The following is a 16,975-nucleotide window of genomic DNA, read 5'->3' as shown; positions in this document are numbered from 1 at the left end:
GGTAACAACTGTAATTGTGTGGGCATCTTGTTAATTGAGCATTTCCAAATATATGAACCAATTGGATACCTTTGAGCTTTGAGAGTTTCATTCTACTGGGAGCCATGGGCATGGTGGGTATTGTCCAGGCCTCAGCCAAGTATTGTGGAGACAGTGTAGTGGATTGGCAGAGCGAATCACCATGCTGGTGTCTCTTGGGTCCTGGCCGATTCTAGCTGTGGCCAGCTTGGCTTCCAGCCACCAAACATGGTGGCCTGAGCTAAGCAGAGTTGCACTGCAGATTGGATAGCAGAGCTGTGCCACGGCTTATAAATTTTATCCCATTACACAGAAGTTCCATTCCTAACCCTGCTCTCATGGGATCCCCAATCTGGATTCAGAGTGAGTAGCTTCTTAGTACGTGCAAAGCATAGATCCTAAACTTTCAAGCCTGACCAACTAGCAGAGTTTTATATAGTTGGATTAAGTTGTATACAGTTGTCCACTATCTCTTCAGGCTGGCTCAATGGAGTATTATAGGTCAGTGAAAGTCTGGATCTTGAACCACCTGCAACCTCAACAAAGCACTCTGTGGACAATCTGTGGTGGCTACAGTACCTCAGCCCCTGACTTTCATGTCTCTAATGGCCTCTCTTTTTAATTAGATTCCCAGCCCAACCATGTACTCGCTACTCAAGAAGTATACCAGTGCCTTTGACTTGCCACCTACAAGAAGAAAAGAAGTAATTAATAGGCCCATGAACCCAGCACACTCACCAGCTGTCTGCCTGTATATTCCTCATGCTACTTGAGGGGACAGATACACCCACTAGCAGCTAGAATATCTCTGGACCTTTGTATACATTGCTGTAGCATAGCCCATAGATGTCTACCTCACAGCAGAGGAAAATGAGTCTCAAATAAGCTGAATAGCTTCCTCTTGGGGTCATAGCTTATTTGGTCAGAGAAATCTGTAAATTCTGATCCAGACCTTTGGTTCCAGTCACAATGCCTATAGTGACAACAAGCTGAGTTCCTTCAAGTTCAGAGGTCAACTCCAGAGTTCTAGATGGCCTTGGCTCTGTAGGTTCTTTTGGACTACATGTTCTATGTGGAAACTTACTTTTGGAATGTCTTTGCCCTGCATTGGCATAAGTGAGGTGGGATGTGGGAAGGTAGAGTGCACATGTCCAGGCATTGTTATTGGTGGACTGGCTCTAGTTATCCTCTCTCAGGAACTTCTGCCAGAACAGCAACAAGACCAGCCAGAATGAGCATGCCCTGCAGATGGAAGTCTATATGTGTGGTGATTCTGTCTCTAGCTACATGGTAGTTTATAAGACAGTGTAATGGAATGCTGAAGGCTCTTGTCTATAGGAGGAAAAGCCCAAATAAACATACATAAGACATAAGAAGTGGAGAAAGACTTAGCACCTGAAGCATGTAAGGAGTGCATGGGTGTTATTTCTAAAGCAATGCTCCTAGAAGGAAGAAAACATGGGAATTTTATTTTGGGAGCCCATACATATTCATACAGGTATGGATTCATTCCTGAACATGCTTAATGAAGGAGTTAACTATACTCCTGAGCATTCTCAGTAAAGGAGTACACTACAACCACCAAGGCCAGGTCCACAATGCCATAATTGCTCAGGTGAAGGTAGTAACATGGAAAGAGCAGTACGAGCAACCTTTGTATAAAGTCCAGTGACCATCAACGGGCTTGAGTTAGGTTATAAAATGAAATACACAAACCTATCAAAACTGTCAAGAGGTATGTGTTCTAGGCACATCCTTGTAGGAGAAGGCAGCATGAATCCACAGTCTGTACCCTCAGATAGATACAGAGAGCCAGGTTGATGAAGGGCTCACACTACTCACACACCAGGAGAGCAGACACAATAGAAGTTTTGGAATAAGCATATGTGACCTTCATCCTTTCACCTTCAGTGCCTGGCTATACTGCCTTCAGTCAGAAATAACATTTTTTCAAGCATGTGGGACTTGTGATTTTTAAGATGCTTTGGGTGAGGAGTATGGAAATACAAGAGGGCTGGAACCATGCCTTGTAGGAGGGAAGTGGAAGTGACAGTGTTAGAGATGTTCTCTGTCCTACATTATTGTTTAATCACTAGGATAGATTCTCCTGGGATCCAGCTGAGAAGCTTGGCAGAAGGGTCCACTCAGCTCTTTGATATCTTCATCGACCACAGATTACTTAAGTAATGCCATTCCTCTGATAGCTAAATCTTCCCTTCCATGCTCTGAGCTCAGTGGAGTGAAGATGAAATGTGCACAGAAATGTGAAGAGTGAGCTCATATCTAGAGGTTACAGGGATCTGGGTCTGAAAGGATAAGTGAAAAGTGACAATCACAGGAGGAATTGAATCAAGGGAAAGAGGGAAACTGAGCCATGTTCCCCCAACATTGTTGGTCCCCTTGATCATGTTAGCTAAGTAGAAGATATACATTCAAGGACTCTGAGACACAGGAGTAGCCAGAGGTATTGAGTGAAGTGAGATCAGGTCTTTAAGTGTATCTAAGCTCCTTTTCTGCTAAACTCTGATCTGTCTGTCAGACACATTCCAGTTTTAGAAGTGAGAAATTCTCTGCCTTCTTCCTCCTCTAAAAAATACTCAAACAGAAATCCAGATACCTAACCTCAAGGCTCATAGCTAGATGCACTGATAAGATAGTGATGCACCCAAAACAGGCTGAGAGTGTCCCCTAGCCAAGAATATATATCATGTAAAGCATAACAGCTCACCTATAATTAGGTGCCAGATATACATGTAACTTTTATTTGCCTGATATAAATGTTGTCTGAGGTTTACTGCCTCAATCTGCTAACCTAGGCCTAGTCCTGGAAACTTCTAGCCTCCATACAATCCTATCTATGCCTAGAATGTTTTCAGCTTCTAAGACTTGCTGCTGAATAAACTCATCCCTTTCTAGCTCTTTCTGAAACTCTAGCTGGTTCAACTTAGCTGTCCTGGCTCAAACTCCTCTCCAAGCTAACTGATTCAATCTGGCTTCTCTCAGCCTGGCCTCAAACTAACTCTGGCAATCTATTCTAATCTTCTGGCTCATTCTCTGGCTCATTATGTCCTCACCTCTATCACTTGTTCTCTTTCTATAACCTGTCTCAGTACAACTGTCCCAGTAAAACTGCTTCCTTTCTCTTTCCTTTTTTTCTGTGCTGTTTTCTCTTAAGTAGCCTCTTTTTTCTCTCTCTCTTCTCATGAGAGTTTGGCATATCCTATTCGTTAAATCTTTCTCAGATTAGTCACTTCATCTGCTATACTCAATTAGACATCCCTTTCAAATATGAGTGCTTCCTTCTACAAACTAACTTTACCATCACTGTTTGGGATTAAAGGTATACTAGGGTGTGCCTGTATTCCAGCCAGAGGGATTAAAAATGTGTGCCAAGGCTGAGCCACACCACAACTAAAATCAGCTGTTTTTTCAATAAATAACACAATCTCAGTATTCACAGAATGATCAAACATCCTGCAACAATCACTTAGGAGATAGACTAACATCTATTAAGCTACCCAACTCCTCCAACAGCAGCAAATAGCCTCACTACCCTTTTCTAAACAAACTAACAAGCTTATATTGTCATATGGGAAATGTGAGGAGTCATGAGCCCTTTGGCCAGACCAGATGTGTCAATAGTAGGCTCATGGTGCAGGAGACCTTTATATATATAATGGATTTTTATAAATAACCATCTATTCTTTGTTTATGATTAGAAAAAGACAGTGAATATATTCACTCAGGAGATCATCTTTGTCAGTGGTGAAGAGTAGAAGGTCAGATTCTTCCCAAAGATGACATCTGTGGAGCACAAATATCTACTTCACAGAACTAACCTGATTTGTCCTTTAAATGTTATCTGCAACATGCTTGGCACCTCAAGCTTCCCAGGATAACAGGTTATATTTTCTCCCTACCAGAAAGCTTCCAAATAATCAGCACCCATACCATGCTAACCAGTTCCTATTTCACTGTCCTAACAAGGCATACAAATAAGCTAAGTCTCTGCAGCATGTTTTAAGTTAGTGTTGGGAGTTCACAGTCCACCAACATTATGTAATGCATTCAGGATTTGTGTGCCTTTCAGATGTATAGTACATCTCATTTCCAAATTGGGAGCTAAAGGTCAGTAAAGTTTAACACAAGGTTACAAAGCAAGGAAAAAGCAGGGCAGGTAGGGGTTGGAGATTCCTGTCACTGTCAAGTCTTCCACAGTTCTGAAATCTACCCTCATTTCTAACCCAGTCAGTCATAAGATACTGCCCTCTGCTATACATACACATAAGTCCATAAATTTCAATTATTCTTTTTACCCTCATATGAAACCCCAGGAAGCTGGAATCCAAGTCAGAAGAATTTGGGCCAGCTTCTCCAGCACATCAGTGTCCAGAACTTACAGGAGAAAGATTTTGTAATAGATGAGCTAACCCATGCCCAATATTAATTGTGAAAAGCATTTTCCTGCAACAATAGCTTTTGTTGATTATTTTACTAAAAAAGTTACACTTCCTATAAAGCCTGCCTAAACCCTTTAGGAACCAAAGAAATGTTTTCCTGCAAGTTAACTCCTACTGCCAGAACAGGATCTGAGAAATCCAGATGACTCTTGAGAATTCTACTTCCTTATTAAATTGTAATTTGAGTGTTCTTTCCCTTTCTTGTACCATTTGCCCCTTGGTTAGAGTGGGTCATAAATGCTTTCATTATAGTTACAATTAATTTACCACATATGACCAGATACAAAATATCTAGCTCTTATATTACCTGTCATGTTTGAATCTATGAAGCATATTCCATAACCATTCATTTTGTTCCCAAAGTTTAGTACACAAGTTATCTAGAATGGACCTTTGTACTTCCTATGTCTACATGTTTCCTAGTCTTCTAGAGTCTTTATCCTCTTCATTCCACTGAATCTCCTCAGGGCAATACCAAGTAGATTTGTGAATATACTTAATCCTAAAGCATCATCTTGTTCTTACGGATTGGACCTATAGGATATATCTGGTATTTTCTTTGATATCCTTCTTTGTCATTTACCTTTCAAAAGATTTCTTTCCAATTGCCATTGTTCATGGACCTTACTCTGATCACTCTGTGAATGTGACATTTCTTTGCCATATTGAAGCTTGGGCTTAAAGGGCAGGTTTCTATTTGTGTGTGATGAATAAAGACCTTGGAAATGAGGGAAGCAGGTTTATCATTCCATCTGTTTCCACTCTTGTTTGAAGTATATATTTTCCTCATGAACAAGAAAGGGCTGGACAGCAAAAGATGAGGATGTCTGAGAATCAAAACTTATGTAGAACATTATCAAAGCCAGAAGACCAAGCTACAGCCTCAAATATGTAGGCTAGTTTAAGACCTCCATTCTCCCCTTTTAAAAAACTGAAAACAAGAAAATTGACTTATTCAAGAAAAAGAAATGAAACAAAAGAAAAATAAGAGGTAGACTTTAGTGGAGGCAGACACAATGCCAATAAGCTGAGCCTTATTAATTGGTTCTTATATCAAGACTTGATTCATGACACTATACATACTCAAACCACTCAGAAAGAAGTTAAGCAGAATGAAATGGGGGATGGTCTAATGCTGTGATTGAAAACAGTATATCCTTTGAGGTGTGTGCTGTCTATGATTGCGAATCTCCTTCTAGTTTCCATATCAGTGGCCTGACAATTTCCGTACAGCAGATGTCCTTCACTGCATGAAACCATTTACTTTGATATACAGTTTGGGAGACTTGCTCCAGTGTGTTTATTTGAGAATATATTTTGAATATTAGTGGTTTTACTTCTATACTTATATCTATGTTAAAGTTTCTCCAAGTTAAAAAAGAAAACGCCAAGTGTCCAATTTTAAGACATTACAAATCTTGTCATTGAAGAATGTTAGTAACAGAAAAGAAATAGACATGTGGTCCCAACCAATACAAAATACTGTGATGTGGGCTAGAGAGATCACTCAGTAGGTTAAATGCTTAATGAACAAGCAGGACTACCTGAGTTCAAATCCCAGCATCCACATAAAAAGCTGTATGTGGCTGCATACATACCTTCAATCCTAACACTGTAGCTGATGGAGAAAGGAGGATCATTGGGGTTAAGTGGCTGCCATCCTAGATCTAGGTTCGATGAGAAATCGTAACTCAAAGGAATAAGAGTGGCAGAACAAGATTCCCAACATCAATGTATGGGCATACACACATGGGGGGGGGGCAGGTACAGGTCCTCACTCCACCAAATATTGCCAAAGGATCTTTTTAAATTGTTGTGGAACACAAAGAATTTTAAAATTACCATTCAACTCTAAGTTCACAGTTCAGTATTAAGAATATCCCCATTGTAGTATATTGAGCTCCAAAACCTTATCATCCTACAAAACAAATTATGTTCCAGTAAACAGTTGGTCCCCATTTCTTCCCTCCCGACCCTTGGCAACATGAATTTAGTTTTCAATCTTTGAGTTTTATATCCAGGAATCATATAGTATTTGTAGCTTTGAAACTGGGTTACTTTTTGTAATTTAATATCCCTCAAGGCTTATCAAGGTTAAAGCATGAGTAAGAATATTCTGAGGGGGCAGAGAATAGAAATCCCTAAGAAGAAGGAAGAAAAGTCATTATTCACTCAGGCTTAGCTTGGGCCATAAAGTGAGACTTATGTTAAACAAAACATAAATACCACTTGATGTGCACAAAGCTAAGGGTTAGGGCCAGGCAGCAGATGCAGATGTATACACATCACTATTTCCAGGTAGGAAAAAAATTACCTAGAAAGTTAATGGAGGATGGATGTTCAGAGTTCAGAGGATAGCTGGTGAGAGAACAAAAACTAGAAAAGGAATGTAGTTGTGAAATCTTGATCCACCTAAAGCTTCAATAGCTTCACAAAAGTAAATGGAATAGCCCACTAACCCAGGAGGTTTGAAGGTGTAAGTCTGTATACACATGTTTTATTTATGTTAGTTCTGTGATTCAGCCTGTCCCTCTAACTAAAAACACTAAACACTGACTGAAGCAAAGTTCACTATGGTACATTCACAAAAGAAAATGTATGGGGAAATAATTTTGTTCTATAGCTGAATTAGAAGGAAAGCCATTCTGTGGAGAAGAAATATTATATTTGAGCAGCGGTTCTCAACCTTCCAAATGCTGTGACCCTTTAATACAGTTCTTCATGTTGTGGTGACCTCCAACCATAAGATTACTTTGTTTCTACTTCATAACTGTAATTTTGCTACTGTTATGAATCACAATATAAATATCTGACATGCAGGATATCTGATATGTGACCCTTGTGAAAGGATCATTTGATATCCAAGGGGGTCACAACCCACAGCTTTGAGACTGCTGTGTTAGAGGAAGGACATTTGTGCTGCTGAGACTAAATATCTGGCCCAAAGCAATACTTCCAGGCATCGTTTTGGATGCTCTAGTCTGGAGAACTGAGTGAGTCCAGTTCAAGAGCTGCAAACACTAAAGAGGAATGGGTTGTCATCAAGGTTACAGAAGTAACAAGAAAGTTTCCTGAGGAGCATAAAGTGAGATAAGAAGGGAGGGGTGGAAACAGAGCAGCAGTCTCAAGCAGAGGTCAGTGATGGGACTTAGAGGAGGGGGAGGGGGAGCTGAAGGCTCACTCTTCTCTCTGTCCTCACAAACCCTCTATGACTCTCCTTTGCTCTGTGATGCAGACCTAGGCCTACAGTGAGGCCCATGCAACCTCAGAACTCAGATACCTCAGGCATCCATGTGACTCAGTCTATGGAGAACATCTTCTCTTTTCTGAATAGATATATTGAACCATGGTTAGGCTTTGGATCAGCATTCTTGGATACTGGCTCCAATTACATCTTTCTGAGTGGAGTAGGGACTATTCTCCTATACCTATGGTATTTGATATTGAAACCATTCTTCCCACCACCTTGGAAAAGTCAGGACATCAAAAAGGTGAGGATGTATCATGAACCCCCAAGAGATATTTTTTATTGGTATACTACAGAACTCAGTGAGTACTGGATTAGTACTGGATGAGTTTGTCTGTCTCAGAGACCTGACTGAAATGGGATGCTGGGGAGAGGAAAAAATTTAAAAAAGCATTGCTGTCCTAGAACATGAGTCCTGGCATGGGAGAATACAGAGAGGACTAAAGTTTTCACTTTTATTCAAAGGAGAATAGCTTCTTCTGATCAGCTCCTGAAAGAGCATCCCAGGCTTAATTCTCATCCTCTATGTACATTTACCCAACTATCGGCCAGGTTGAGCTGGTCAGAAAAGCGGTGCTGACTTCTTAGAGACTCTGAGAAGAACCTGAAACCTGAGCTTTGTCCCACTGGACAACGGTGTCTCCAAAAGAGTGGAGATGTTGCTGCTGGCCTCAAATTTCTGACTAATAATCTCAAGTATGGCTCTTACAGACAAAATCCTCCTTTGATTTCCCAAAGAAGGGGGAAAAAGCATCAGGTCACCTCCAAAAGTTAATTTAAGAAAGGACTAAATTTCATTAACTGAACAAATGTCATAATATTCTTGGTTTATAAAATCTGGGTTTCTTCAGAAGATAAACACCATGAAAAATATTCTAACACCTTGTTCATTTCTATATGTCCACAGTGGCAGGGCACAGCTAACAAAGGAAGGAGGAGGTCATTTAAAGGTAGGTGTCTATCTGCTGGACCTCCTCTTCCCAGTTTCCCATCTTGTCATTTCCATAAGGTCCTAGGTCTATGATCTGAGGATGTAAAGTTGCCAGAAAATCAACTGCCAAGAAATAGTCCTCAAAGGAGAGACTCACAGGAAGGCAGCATGATAAACATGCCAGAGTCAATTCTCTCTCTGCATTCCTGTAGACATGAAGCTGCCATGCACCATCAGGACAGTGGGTTCCACATATATAGTGAGCAATGGATATGTCCAGGGAGTACTATGTGTGTGTTTTGTTGATTGGTTGATTGTTTGGTTGTTTTGGAGACACATATTCCTGCCTCCTGTTATGATATACATGTTTGACACCTAGGTACCCATACACCTCTGAGGAAACCAAGAGTTGTGTGCTTTACATGATGTTTTAAGTACCATTATATGGAACAATGTAGATAAAGATATTTTTTATATAAAGTCACATAAAGTGAGCCATCTTAATGACAATTTGAGCATGTCTACTTCTTGCTGGTACTTTCAGACTTTAATAGCCTAATGACTCCTTTTGATATTTCTACCTTTCTTCCCTACAATTAATACTTCTGTTTTCCCAGGTTATAGAACTACCCAGAGAAAAACACAGGAGCAGAAGAAGCTGCTGTCTGTTGTGCAAAGGTGATTATTCTCCTTTTACCTGGGCCTCATTTCCATAGGATCAAAGCATCACAAGGCACAGCACAGCTTGCTCTTGTCATGTGAAAGGGTATCCAAAGGGACAAGTATACAAATGAAAAGCATGGAGAGAGGTTATAGCCTCTCTGGGAGCCATGAGTGTCATAAATGAATGGATATTTACAAGCTTTGGGTATTTCCATCACAGCTAGGCAGACAGGCTCTTTTCAATGCTGGTCTTTACAACAAAATTGAAATTTCTATCTCCTGCAGCCCCCTAGGTGAGCTGTATGATTCCTCCAACTTTCGGCAACTACTATGTCCAGATCCCTTCTGTGATGTGTGTAATGGAGCAACTGCTAAGATCAGTCGTCTGCTTTCTCAGACCACCCTCCAAGATGGTGCTGCCTCTATGTCCAGTATGGACTCCACAGTTTCTGTGACTGAGACATCATTGACTTTGTCCCTTCCTCTCCCAGAAAATACTGTAGGATATCCAATTTCAGACCCTACATATGAGCCTTCTCTACAGTCTACCACCATTATTTCACCTAACCAGAATGTGTACTTGGAAGACACACGTTCTGCCTTACCACTTGGTGACTCTCTGCTATCAGAGTCTATTCCTCCTGTGGATGATAAATCCCCACTGGACTGTGAGTATTCCCATCCACTTGACTTTTTGCCTCTTCCACAACAACATGCCACTCGGGAAACAGAATTGCTTCTCCAACCAACAACTGTTCTCTCTCTGGTGGGCAGCCCTAGCAAGCTTCTCGCTGATGTCTCAATAAACAACAGCATTTGCAGTTCAAGTTATGCAGTGTCAGAAATTATCCAGCCGCAGACAGATACAGGCAACTCTTCCCAGTTGGAGCCAGCACATTTGGTTAACCAAGAGCTTCTTGACCTCCCTTCTTCTGAAGCCTACTTATGGGGAAACACCACAACCTACCTCGCATTGCCTGGACACCTTCACTTTTCCAGCCTTGGTGCTGTAGCACTACTTGAGACACAAGATGAAAGGAGGACTGATTCACTTAAAACTTGGGGGAAAACCTCAGAGTTTGATCATCAGAACTTGGCAGTTTCCCATCCTTTGGGGAGCAGCAACGAGAGACTTCACATACCCCAGCAGTTGTCTTATTCCTGTGAAGATCAGTTAGAGGATAAACACACCCAGTTCTTCTGGGGACTCCCTTCTCTACACAGTGAATCCATGAACTCAATTGCTACTGTGTTAACTGACAGTTCCCTGACCTCTGGATGTTTCAACAGATTCTCAGATTCCCCAATGCTTACCCTCCATCCACCTCTGCCCTTGCCTGAAAATCAACTATATAACTTGTCCCAAAGTCTGTCCCAATCTCAGTTCCAACATGTCCCTCAAGCCAACCCCCAGGCTCAGCTTCAACCCCCAATTCCAGTGCTGTCACCTTCTCATTCCCAACTTAGGATCTGTGGAGTGTATTTTCACAGCCCCCAGGGTGAGGCACAACTTCTTGTGCCATCTGCAATCCACTGCCTGGAATACAACATCTTGAAAAAGGAACAGGAGAGAGTATGGGGTTTACCCACTGTGGTCAAAAACTCCCAGCAAAAATTTTGTCCCCCACCTCCCAATCCCTCATTGGTCAGTCATCCCTCCAAGACCCATATTCCAATGTCTATCTTTCTTGAAAACTGCTTTATCACCAATGAGCTCCGAAAGAAATTTGAGCACCACCTTCGAAAGAGGCTCATCCTACAACGCTGGGGCCTGCCCAAGAGGATCCGTGAGTCTCTGTTATGGATGAATCCTCAGGCAGAACTTCCAAAATCACCCTCATCCAAAAGCAACTATGGGCTTTCATGGATCTCTTGCTTTAAGCAACAGGGCAGGAAAGACCTACACAACACTGGAGACTTCCCAGCAAAGCAATTAGAGAAGAAACTGTTGAAAACAAGAGGATATAACCTAGAAACTGTTCAAAAACAGCAGACATGGAGTAACACTAGGGGCACTCTAGATAATGGCCTGAAATCTGACTTTGAGACAAACCTACAATGCCACTCAGACAGTCTTCCATGCAAACCTTTAGGGACCTCAGAGGTGAGCCAATGTCAGAAAAAACTTGAAACTTCTCTGAAAGAACATTTGACCACGCATCTCAATGAAACCAATGAGGGTCAGATCAATAGCGCTATGTCTAGATCAAGGCATGGTCCTTTCCCTTTTACCTCTTGTGTGAACAAGGAAGAACACAAGGCCCAGAAGCTTTCTGATAACATGGATGGGCATGTAAAGAGCATATCTACAGTGAAAAAGTCTGTCATGCAACAGACATCCTTTGTCTTAAACAACACCAGTCTGGAAGAGTCAAAGGGCAAAAGACACAGCTCAGACGTGCCCAGAATGTTGGCTGAGGTTGGCTCTGTGCCATTGGTTAAGAGACTACATTCTGGCAAAACAGTCCAGGGCCCTCAAGTAACAAAGATGATTGACAAAAAAGTATTTGTATCCAAAAAACTCGGTAAAGGAGGGCAGCTCAGTGGCCTTCAACCATGTTCTACTAAGATCTTGAATATCAACCAGTGTAAGAGTGCTAAAGGGACAGACGCGAATACAACAAAAGCACAAAATACACTGTTAGCTGGAAGGGCCTGAAGGGAATATCAGGTCCCCAGGAAAGTCAGACATCTGACTTTAATGGTCAGGTGTCCAGGGAAGAGAAATTTAAATCAGAAAGCCGTCAGCCCATCAAAGCTCTAGGGCCCCAAAATGACATGCTCCCTGTCTCAGATAGACTCACTTACAAACTGTTACTCATTTGTGACCAAAGCCTTTCCAATGGGCCAATGAATAATGCTCAGGTGTGTCAGGTTCACTTGTCCACAGCAGAGTTTAGTATAGAACAGCAAGAGTAGCCCTGGATGCCTCCATATATCTTAGACAAGTGCCAGAACAAGGACTTTCTTCTATCTGCCCAGAAGGCATACCACCTAGCCTGAAAAACGGGAGAGCTTGGTGCAGGTGATGCTTTTATTGATCAAAAGAAATGAATAGGAGACAGTGGCAGACAGAACCATATAGTTCCAGAAATGTGTGGCTTTACAGAAGAATCTACTGTGTCAGAGGCAGTGCCTATTCATGCCCCACAGTAGCCAGAGATTCACCAATATATCACCTGTAGGTATCATTTTGGTCAGGTACCTTCAGTTGCTATCCTGAGTTGTATGTAGACTCTGTGTCAGGAAGCCCATCTCAATTTTACAACAGAAAATGCTTTTCCTGAATTTCTCCCAGAAAAAAATCTCTCCCAATCTCTTCAGTACTCCATCATTTATTGACAATACTGGTTGACCCCAATAAATGTTCAGATAAAGTGTTTCTGTGTGGGCATGTGCTTTCTCCATGTGACATGGCTTTCAGATAACATGAGCCTTGTGCTCAGGAAAAAGGACAAGTCAGTTTTGCTCTCACTTATTTCCTCTTTGGGCTTCTGAAGTATGACTTGATTTCCTGAGGCTCTTCTTGAAGAATGCTTAGTCACCTGGGAATAGAATTCTTTGAAAGGATTAGGAGTTGTGGTCTTGTTGGAGGAAGTATAACACTGAGGTTTGGCTTAAAGGGTTCAAAGCCCCATGCCAGGCCCAATGACAACCAGATTTTTAGAATGTGAATAGTCTGAGGGGTTGTCATGGTAACTGTAGGGCCAGTGAAAGAACTCATAATTCATATTGAGCCACCTGAGCTTCCTTGACTGAAGAATATGTGTGGAGCATACCACTGTCAGCCCATCTCCTCCCCAGGCTTTAGAGCCCTCAATAAAGAGAAGAAACTACTAACTGGCATCACAGAGTCTTAATGAATTTTGATGCAAGACCTCATGACCAGGCTTGTCTCAAGATGAATCATTTTGAGTTCTTAATTCCATAGATCTTGGAACAGCAAGGTCCAATACTAATACAGATGTATAAGTTGCTGTAGAAGTGGAGTTGAGACCAGATGCAGGGGCAGGGTCTGCCAAGAAAGTCTCTAGCAAAAATGGACTAAGAAGATTGTGTGTGTGTGTGTGTGTGTGTGTGTGTGTGTGTATAGAGGGGTAGGAGAGGAGTAAGGGAGACATGTTTTTATGCATCTCAGGCTCACTCAAACTTTACTGAGTAGCTGAAAATGGTCTAGAACTTCTAATCCTTCTGTCACTACCTCCAAAGTCCAGGGATTTCAGGTGTTCATCATCATGCCTTGTTTATGCAGTGCTGGGGATCAAACTTGGGCATTTTCATGCTAGGCAGGCACTTTATAAACTATCTCTTAGAGAGTATACTTTCTTGACTGTCCACAAGATCCTTTTGTGATGAAGTCCTGCTGTACAAGCATCAGAAGACTGCTGCTAGTGAACACAAGTACATCTATCTGTACTAGCAGTCAGAATCCAGGAAGTTTAGAAAACACCAGGACTAGGAAAGATTTGCACTGAACCTCATGAGTGCTGTTTGGTTCCTGTGGACCTGGGGTAAATGGGAGCTGTCCTCTTTATTGAGAATTCTAAAGGCTAGAGTGGGCAGCATCTGAAAGGCTTCTTAACTCCTGTGAGCCACATAAATACTCTGTGCTGGATACACTTGCAGAAATAATAGGCTCAGAACACCATTTTTAAATCTTCCTAGATTATTTAGTATTGATCAACTAAACAAAGGTTACGTTAAGTTCTAACCATTGAAGTGTGGATAGAGAAAGGTGTGGCCTGTGCTTCAGATATCAGGGACCAAGCTCATGAGTAGAATAGGGCCTCTAAGAATAGGTGAGGGTGATGCTGAATATTCATTCACCCAGAAGTAGAGAATCGAGCACTGTTTGCTTAATGCTTAGTCTTCATCCAGGCACTAGAGCCACTTCTATCTTATTTTGACCAATGATCTAGTTCCCCACATCATCACATGTCACGTCTATCCCTGATAGACCCTAGCCCCACAAAATCATTTAAAATAGTCCCCCAGGTTCCCTGTGCATTGGCTCCTCTTCCTTAAAATCCCAGAAGTGCTGCTGCCCTACCCCCAGGAAGAGGCCCTTGCTCCCTTGTACTTGAAGGCCAGATTTAAAGTTTTACTTTCCCTAAAGGATTTGGCATCTCCCAAGGCAGGGACAATCTACAAGGCCAGATAAACTTCACTGTCTTTCCAGGATGCACCCTTACTCCCCAGTATCCCTGTAGTGCATTCCCCCATTTTCCTACCTTTTCCTCAAGGAGAGTTTTCTTGAGTGCTCCATCTTCTCCCTTTTGAGGGATGATGGCTAACTCCATGGTAAGTGTGGTTACTAAGGGATATAGGAACCCTACAAAGGCAGTACAATCAGAGATGAAGAAAGATGAAGCTTTATTGGCAGGTTTTTCTGTGCTTTTTGGGGTAGTAACAGTGAATGGCCAGATATGCTAAGGAAAAGGTGCAGATGGTAAACAAAGGAGTGGAGGCTGTATCTCAGGAAAAAAAGCCTGAGTAAGGAATGCTTAAAGGTCTGGTGCTCATCTTAAAGCCCACTGTGGAGCTTCGAGGATAAATAGCAGCAGGAACCAGATTTGTGCAGCCATAAGGATGCTGCAGGGTTGTGGGGAGCCAGCAGCTTTGAGAGGTCTAGATTGAAGTTCTGTGTGAAGAGACACAGATCCTTGTTCTGGAAGTGGAGTGAGTCTCTTGACTTGGCTGATCCAGTCAGTGAAGTAGGTGACCCTGGTGAAGACGCTGGGGTAAATGGGATGCCGACAGTCCAGGCCCCAGCTGGCCAGTCCTACCAGGACCCATGCACTGATGTGGTAGCAGATGAGGGGGCCCCCAGAATCACCCTGAAGAGAGAGAGTAGTTAATGTGAGATATGTTTGGACCAGAAATATCAATTGCCTGTCAGGACCTTACACACCCCCCTTAGGCAAAATATAGGCGAGGGACATTGGAGTTGAACAGCAAGAAGCTGCTAAGTCAGTTTACCAGGTAGATGAGGACATATATCAGGATATAAACATATGGACCTTCCCTAACATTCCCTTTGCTTGCCATGCCTGATTCTAGAAGGTAAAATGTAGGGACTTGAAAGCTAGCTGGTTCTGCTAATGCTTATGTGTAGATCCTAGCTCTGTAAACCCTGATCTTCGACAGCATATCCAGTTAACTCCTCCTTTGGTTACTTTGGCCTGAAATATTTTCTCAACCTATGAACTGGGAGTCTTTTTAAAAATGTCTATCGCCTAGCTGGGTAAAGGCAGCTCATATCACCAGGCAATAAGCAGGAGTCTTCAGAACATTGCCAGGAGTTACTGGGGTTGTTAAATACCTTTAGAAAAACCCCTAAGGGGAAACAAGTCTATAATGGAGACTGTCATCTCAGGAGGCTGAAGCCTGCAGAGATGGGGACAGAATTGGAGTCCAAACATCTAGGCCCTGGTTGTGCCACTTCGCTTCAGACTAGCCATTTTTCCTCTCTCGGATAATTTACAAGACAACCCTTCATGTCCAATAGTGAACTTCCATCTATACCATATAAAGATCTGAGAAACTGACAACCCAGCAACAAAATGAGAAACTTAAGATTTCACAGAAGATAACATATGACAATGTACAGACAAAATAAACTTAGTAGCAAAAAAGGGAAATGGGTACCAGGAACATGCTGAGTCAGTACTAGAAACTTTACTAAAACATTTAATTACAAATTACATATTTCTATATATGCTATGCCTCAATAAAAGGTATAAAATATGCAACAAAAATTGATGTTAGGATTTTCTAAAGGAACGACTACCCTCAAGGAGACTATTGAGGCATGAACCCAAGAAAAACAAATGAGATAATGAAACAGGAAGGGTCTCCATAGAGACTAGAGGTCAATACAGCCACCCTTGGAGGAACTGAGATAAAACAGATATGGGGAGAACAAACTCCTGCCTTACTCACTCTGCAGATGGACTTTCCTGTGGAGAGGCCCCCTGCACACAACATTTCCTCATGCACATAGTTCCTGCTTTGGTCTGTTCTTTGCCCATACAAGGCATTACAGAACTCATTATCAATGATGCCCACCTCACCCTCCTGGAGTGAGAATGGTGGTGACAGTTTTGCTATGAAAATAAGAAGGAGGTCAGTGATGGACATTGTGGCTTAGTTGGGAAAGTTCAGTCTACTCTGACTGATGCTCACCACAGGACAGCTGAATATCAGATTGTTTCCATCTTCTATCTAATCCTCATGAACTTCTCTCAGTTTTTTCTCAGAAACTCTCAATTACCAACTCTGCCTCTCTCATGGCAACAGATCACATAACTAGCGTATAAAAAGGCAAAACCCACTAACACAATGTACCCAATGTTGTTCAGCAACCTTTCACTAACAGTTTCACTTTCTTGAAAAGTACTATCCATCCTCTATGATCCATCTCTATTCTATGTCTTCTTCTACCCATTAACCCACACACCTACTCATTTTCATTCTCTTCCTTAGTCTATTTATTTACCACATGTATCCTTTCATCCATCCATTCTTTCATTAGTAGCTCCATCCATCCTTCCTCTTCTTACCTACTAACATTTCTATCCACATCCAGGCACCCATTTTCCTTCCTTCCTTCCTTCCTTCCTTCCTTCCTTCCTTCCTTCCTTCCTTCCTTCCTTC

General features: G+C 42.0%; 2 protein-coding genes across 2 annotated transcripts in view; one reads left to right on the top strand and one right to left on the bottom strand.

Moving 5' to 3' along the window:
- Positions 1–7,760: 7,760 nt before the first annotated feature.
- LOC114633408 (spermatogenesis-associated protein 31D4-like) lies at positions 7,761–12,701 on the top strand. The gene is made up of 4 exons (XM_028781989.1): positions 7,761–7,969; positions 8,633–8,675; positions 9,274–9,334; positions 9,605–12,701. Exons 1-4 carry the CDS (start codon positions 7,784–7,786, stop codon positions 11,976–11,978), a joined length of 2,664 nt encoding a protein of 887 aa, XP_028637822.1. The 5' UTR covers positions 7,761–7,783; the 3' UTR covers positions 11,979–12,701.
- A 2,137-nt stretch (positions 12,702–14,838) lies between these two features.
- Positions 14,839–16,975, bottom strand: part of LOC114633412 (putative serine protease 47) — a 7,045-nt gene continuing 4,908 nt past the window's right edge. Inside the window, exons 3-4 of the mRNA XM_028781991.1 lie at positions 16,262–16,425; positions 14,839–15,156 (exon numbers count right to left, since the gene is read on the bottom strand). Coding sequence (XP_028637824.1) covers positions 14,839–15,156; positions 16,262–16,425 — 482 coding nt within the window. The remainder of the gene's footprint in view (positions 15,157–16,261; positions 16,426–16,975) is intronic.

This window comes from Grammomys surdaster, unplaced genomic scaffold (assembly GCF_004785775.1).
Source record: "Grammomys surdaster isolate TR1022 unplaced genomic scaffold, NIH_TR_1.0 632, whole genome shotgun sequence".
NCBI lineage: Eukaryota > Metazoa > Chordata > Mammalia > Rodentia > Muridae > Grammomys > Grammomys surdaster.
This window is presented reverse-complemented; position numbering and strand designations above follow the sequence as displayed.

Coding starts and splice junctions, on each gene's coding strand:
- LOC114633408 (XM_028781989.1), top strand. CDS start 7,784: ATGGAGAACATCTTCTCTTTTCTGAATAGATATATTGAACCATGGTTA. Junction 8,676..9,273: donor AAGGAGGAGGTCATTTAAAG/GTAGGTGTCTAT, acceptor CTGTTTTCCCAG/GTTATAGAACTACCCAGAGA. Junction 9,335..9,604: donor CTGCTGTCTGTTGTGCAAAG/GTGATTATTCTC, acceptor TATCTCCTGCAG/CCCCCTAGGTGAGCTGTATG.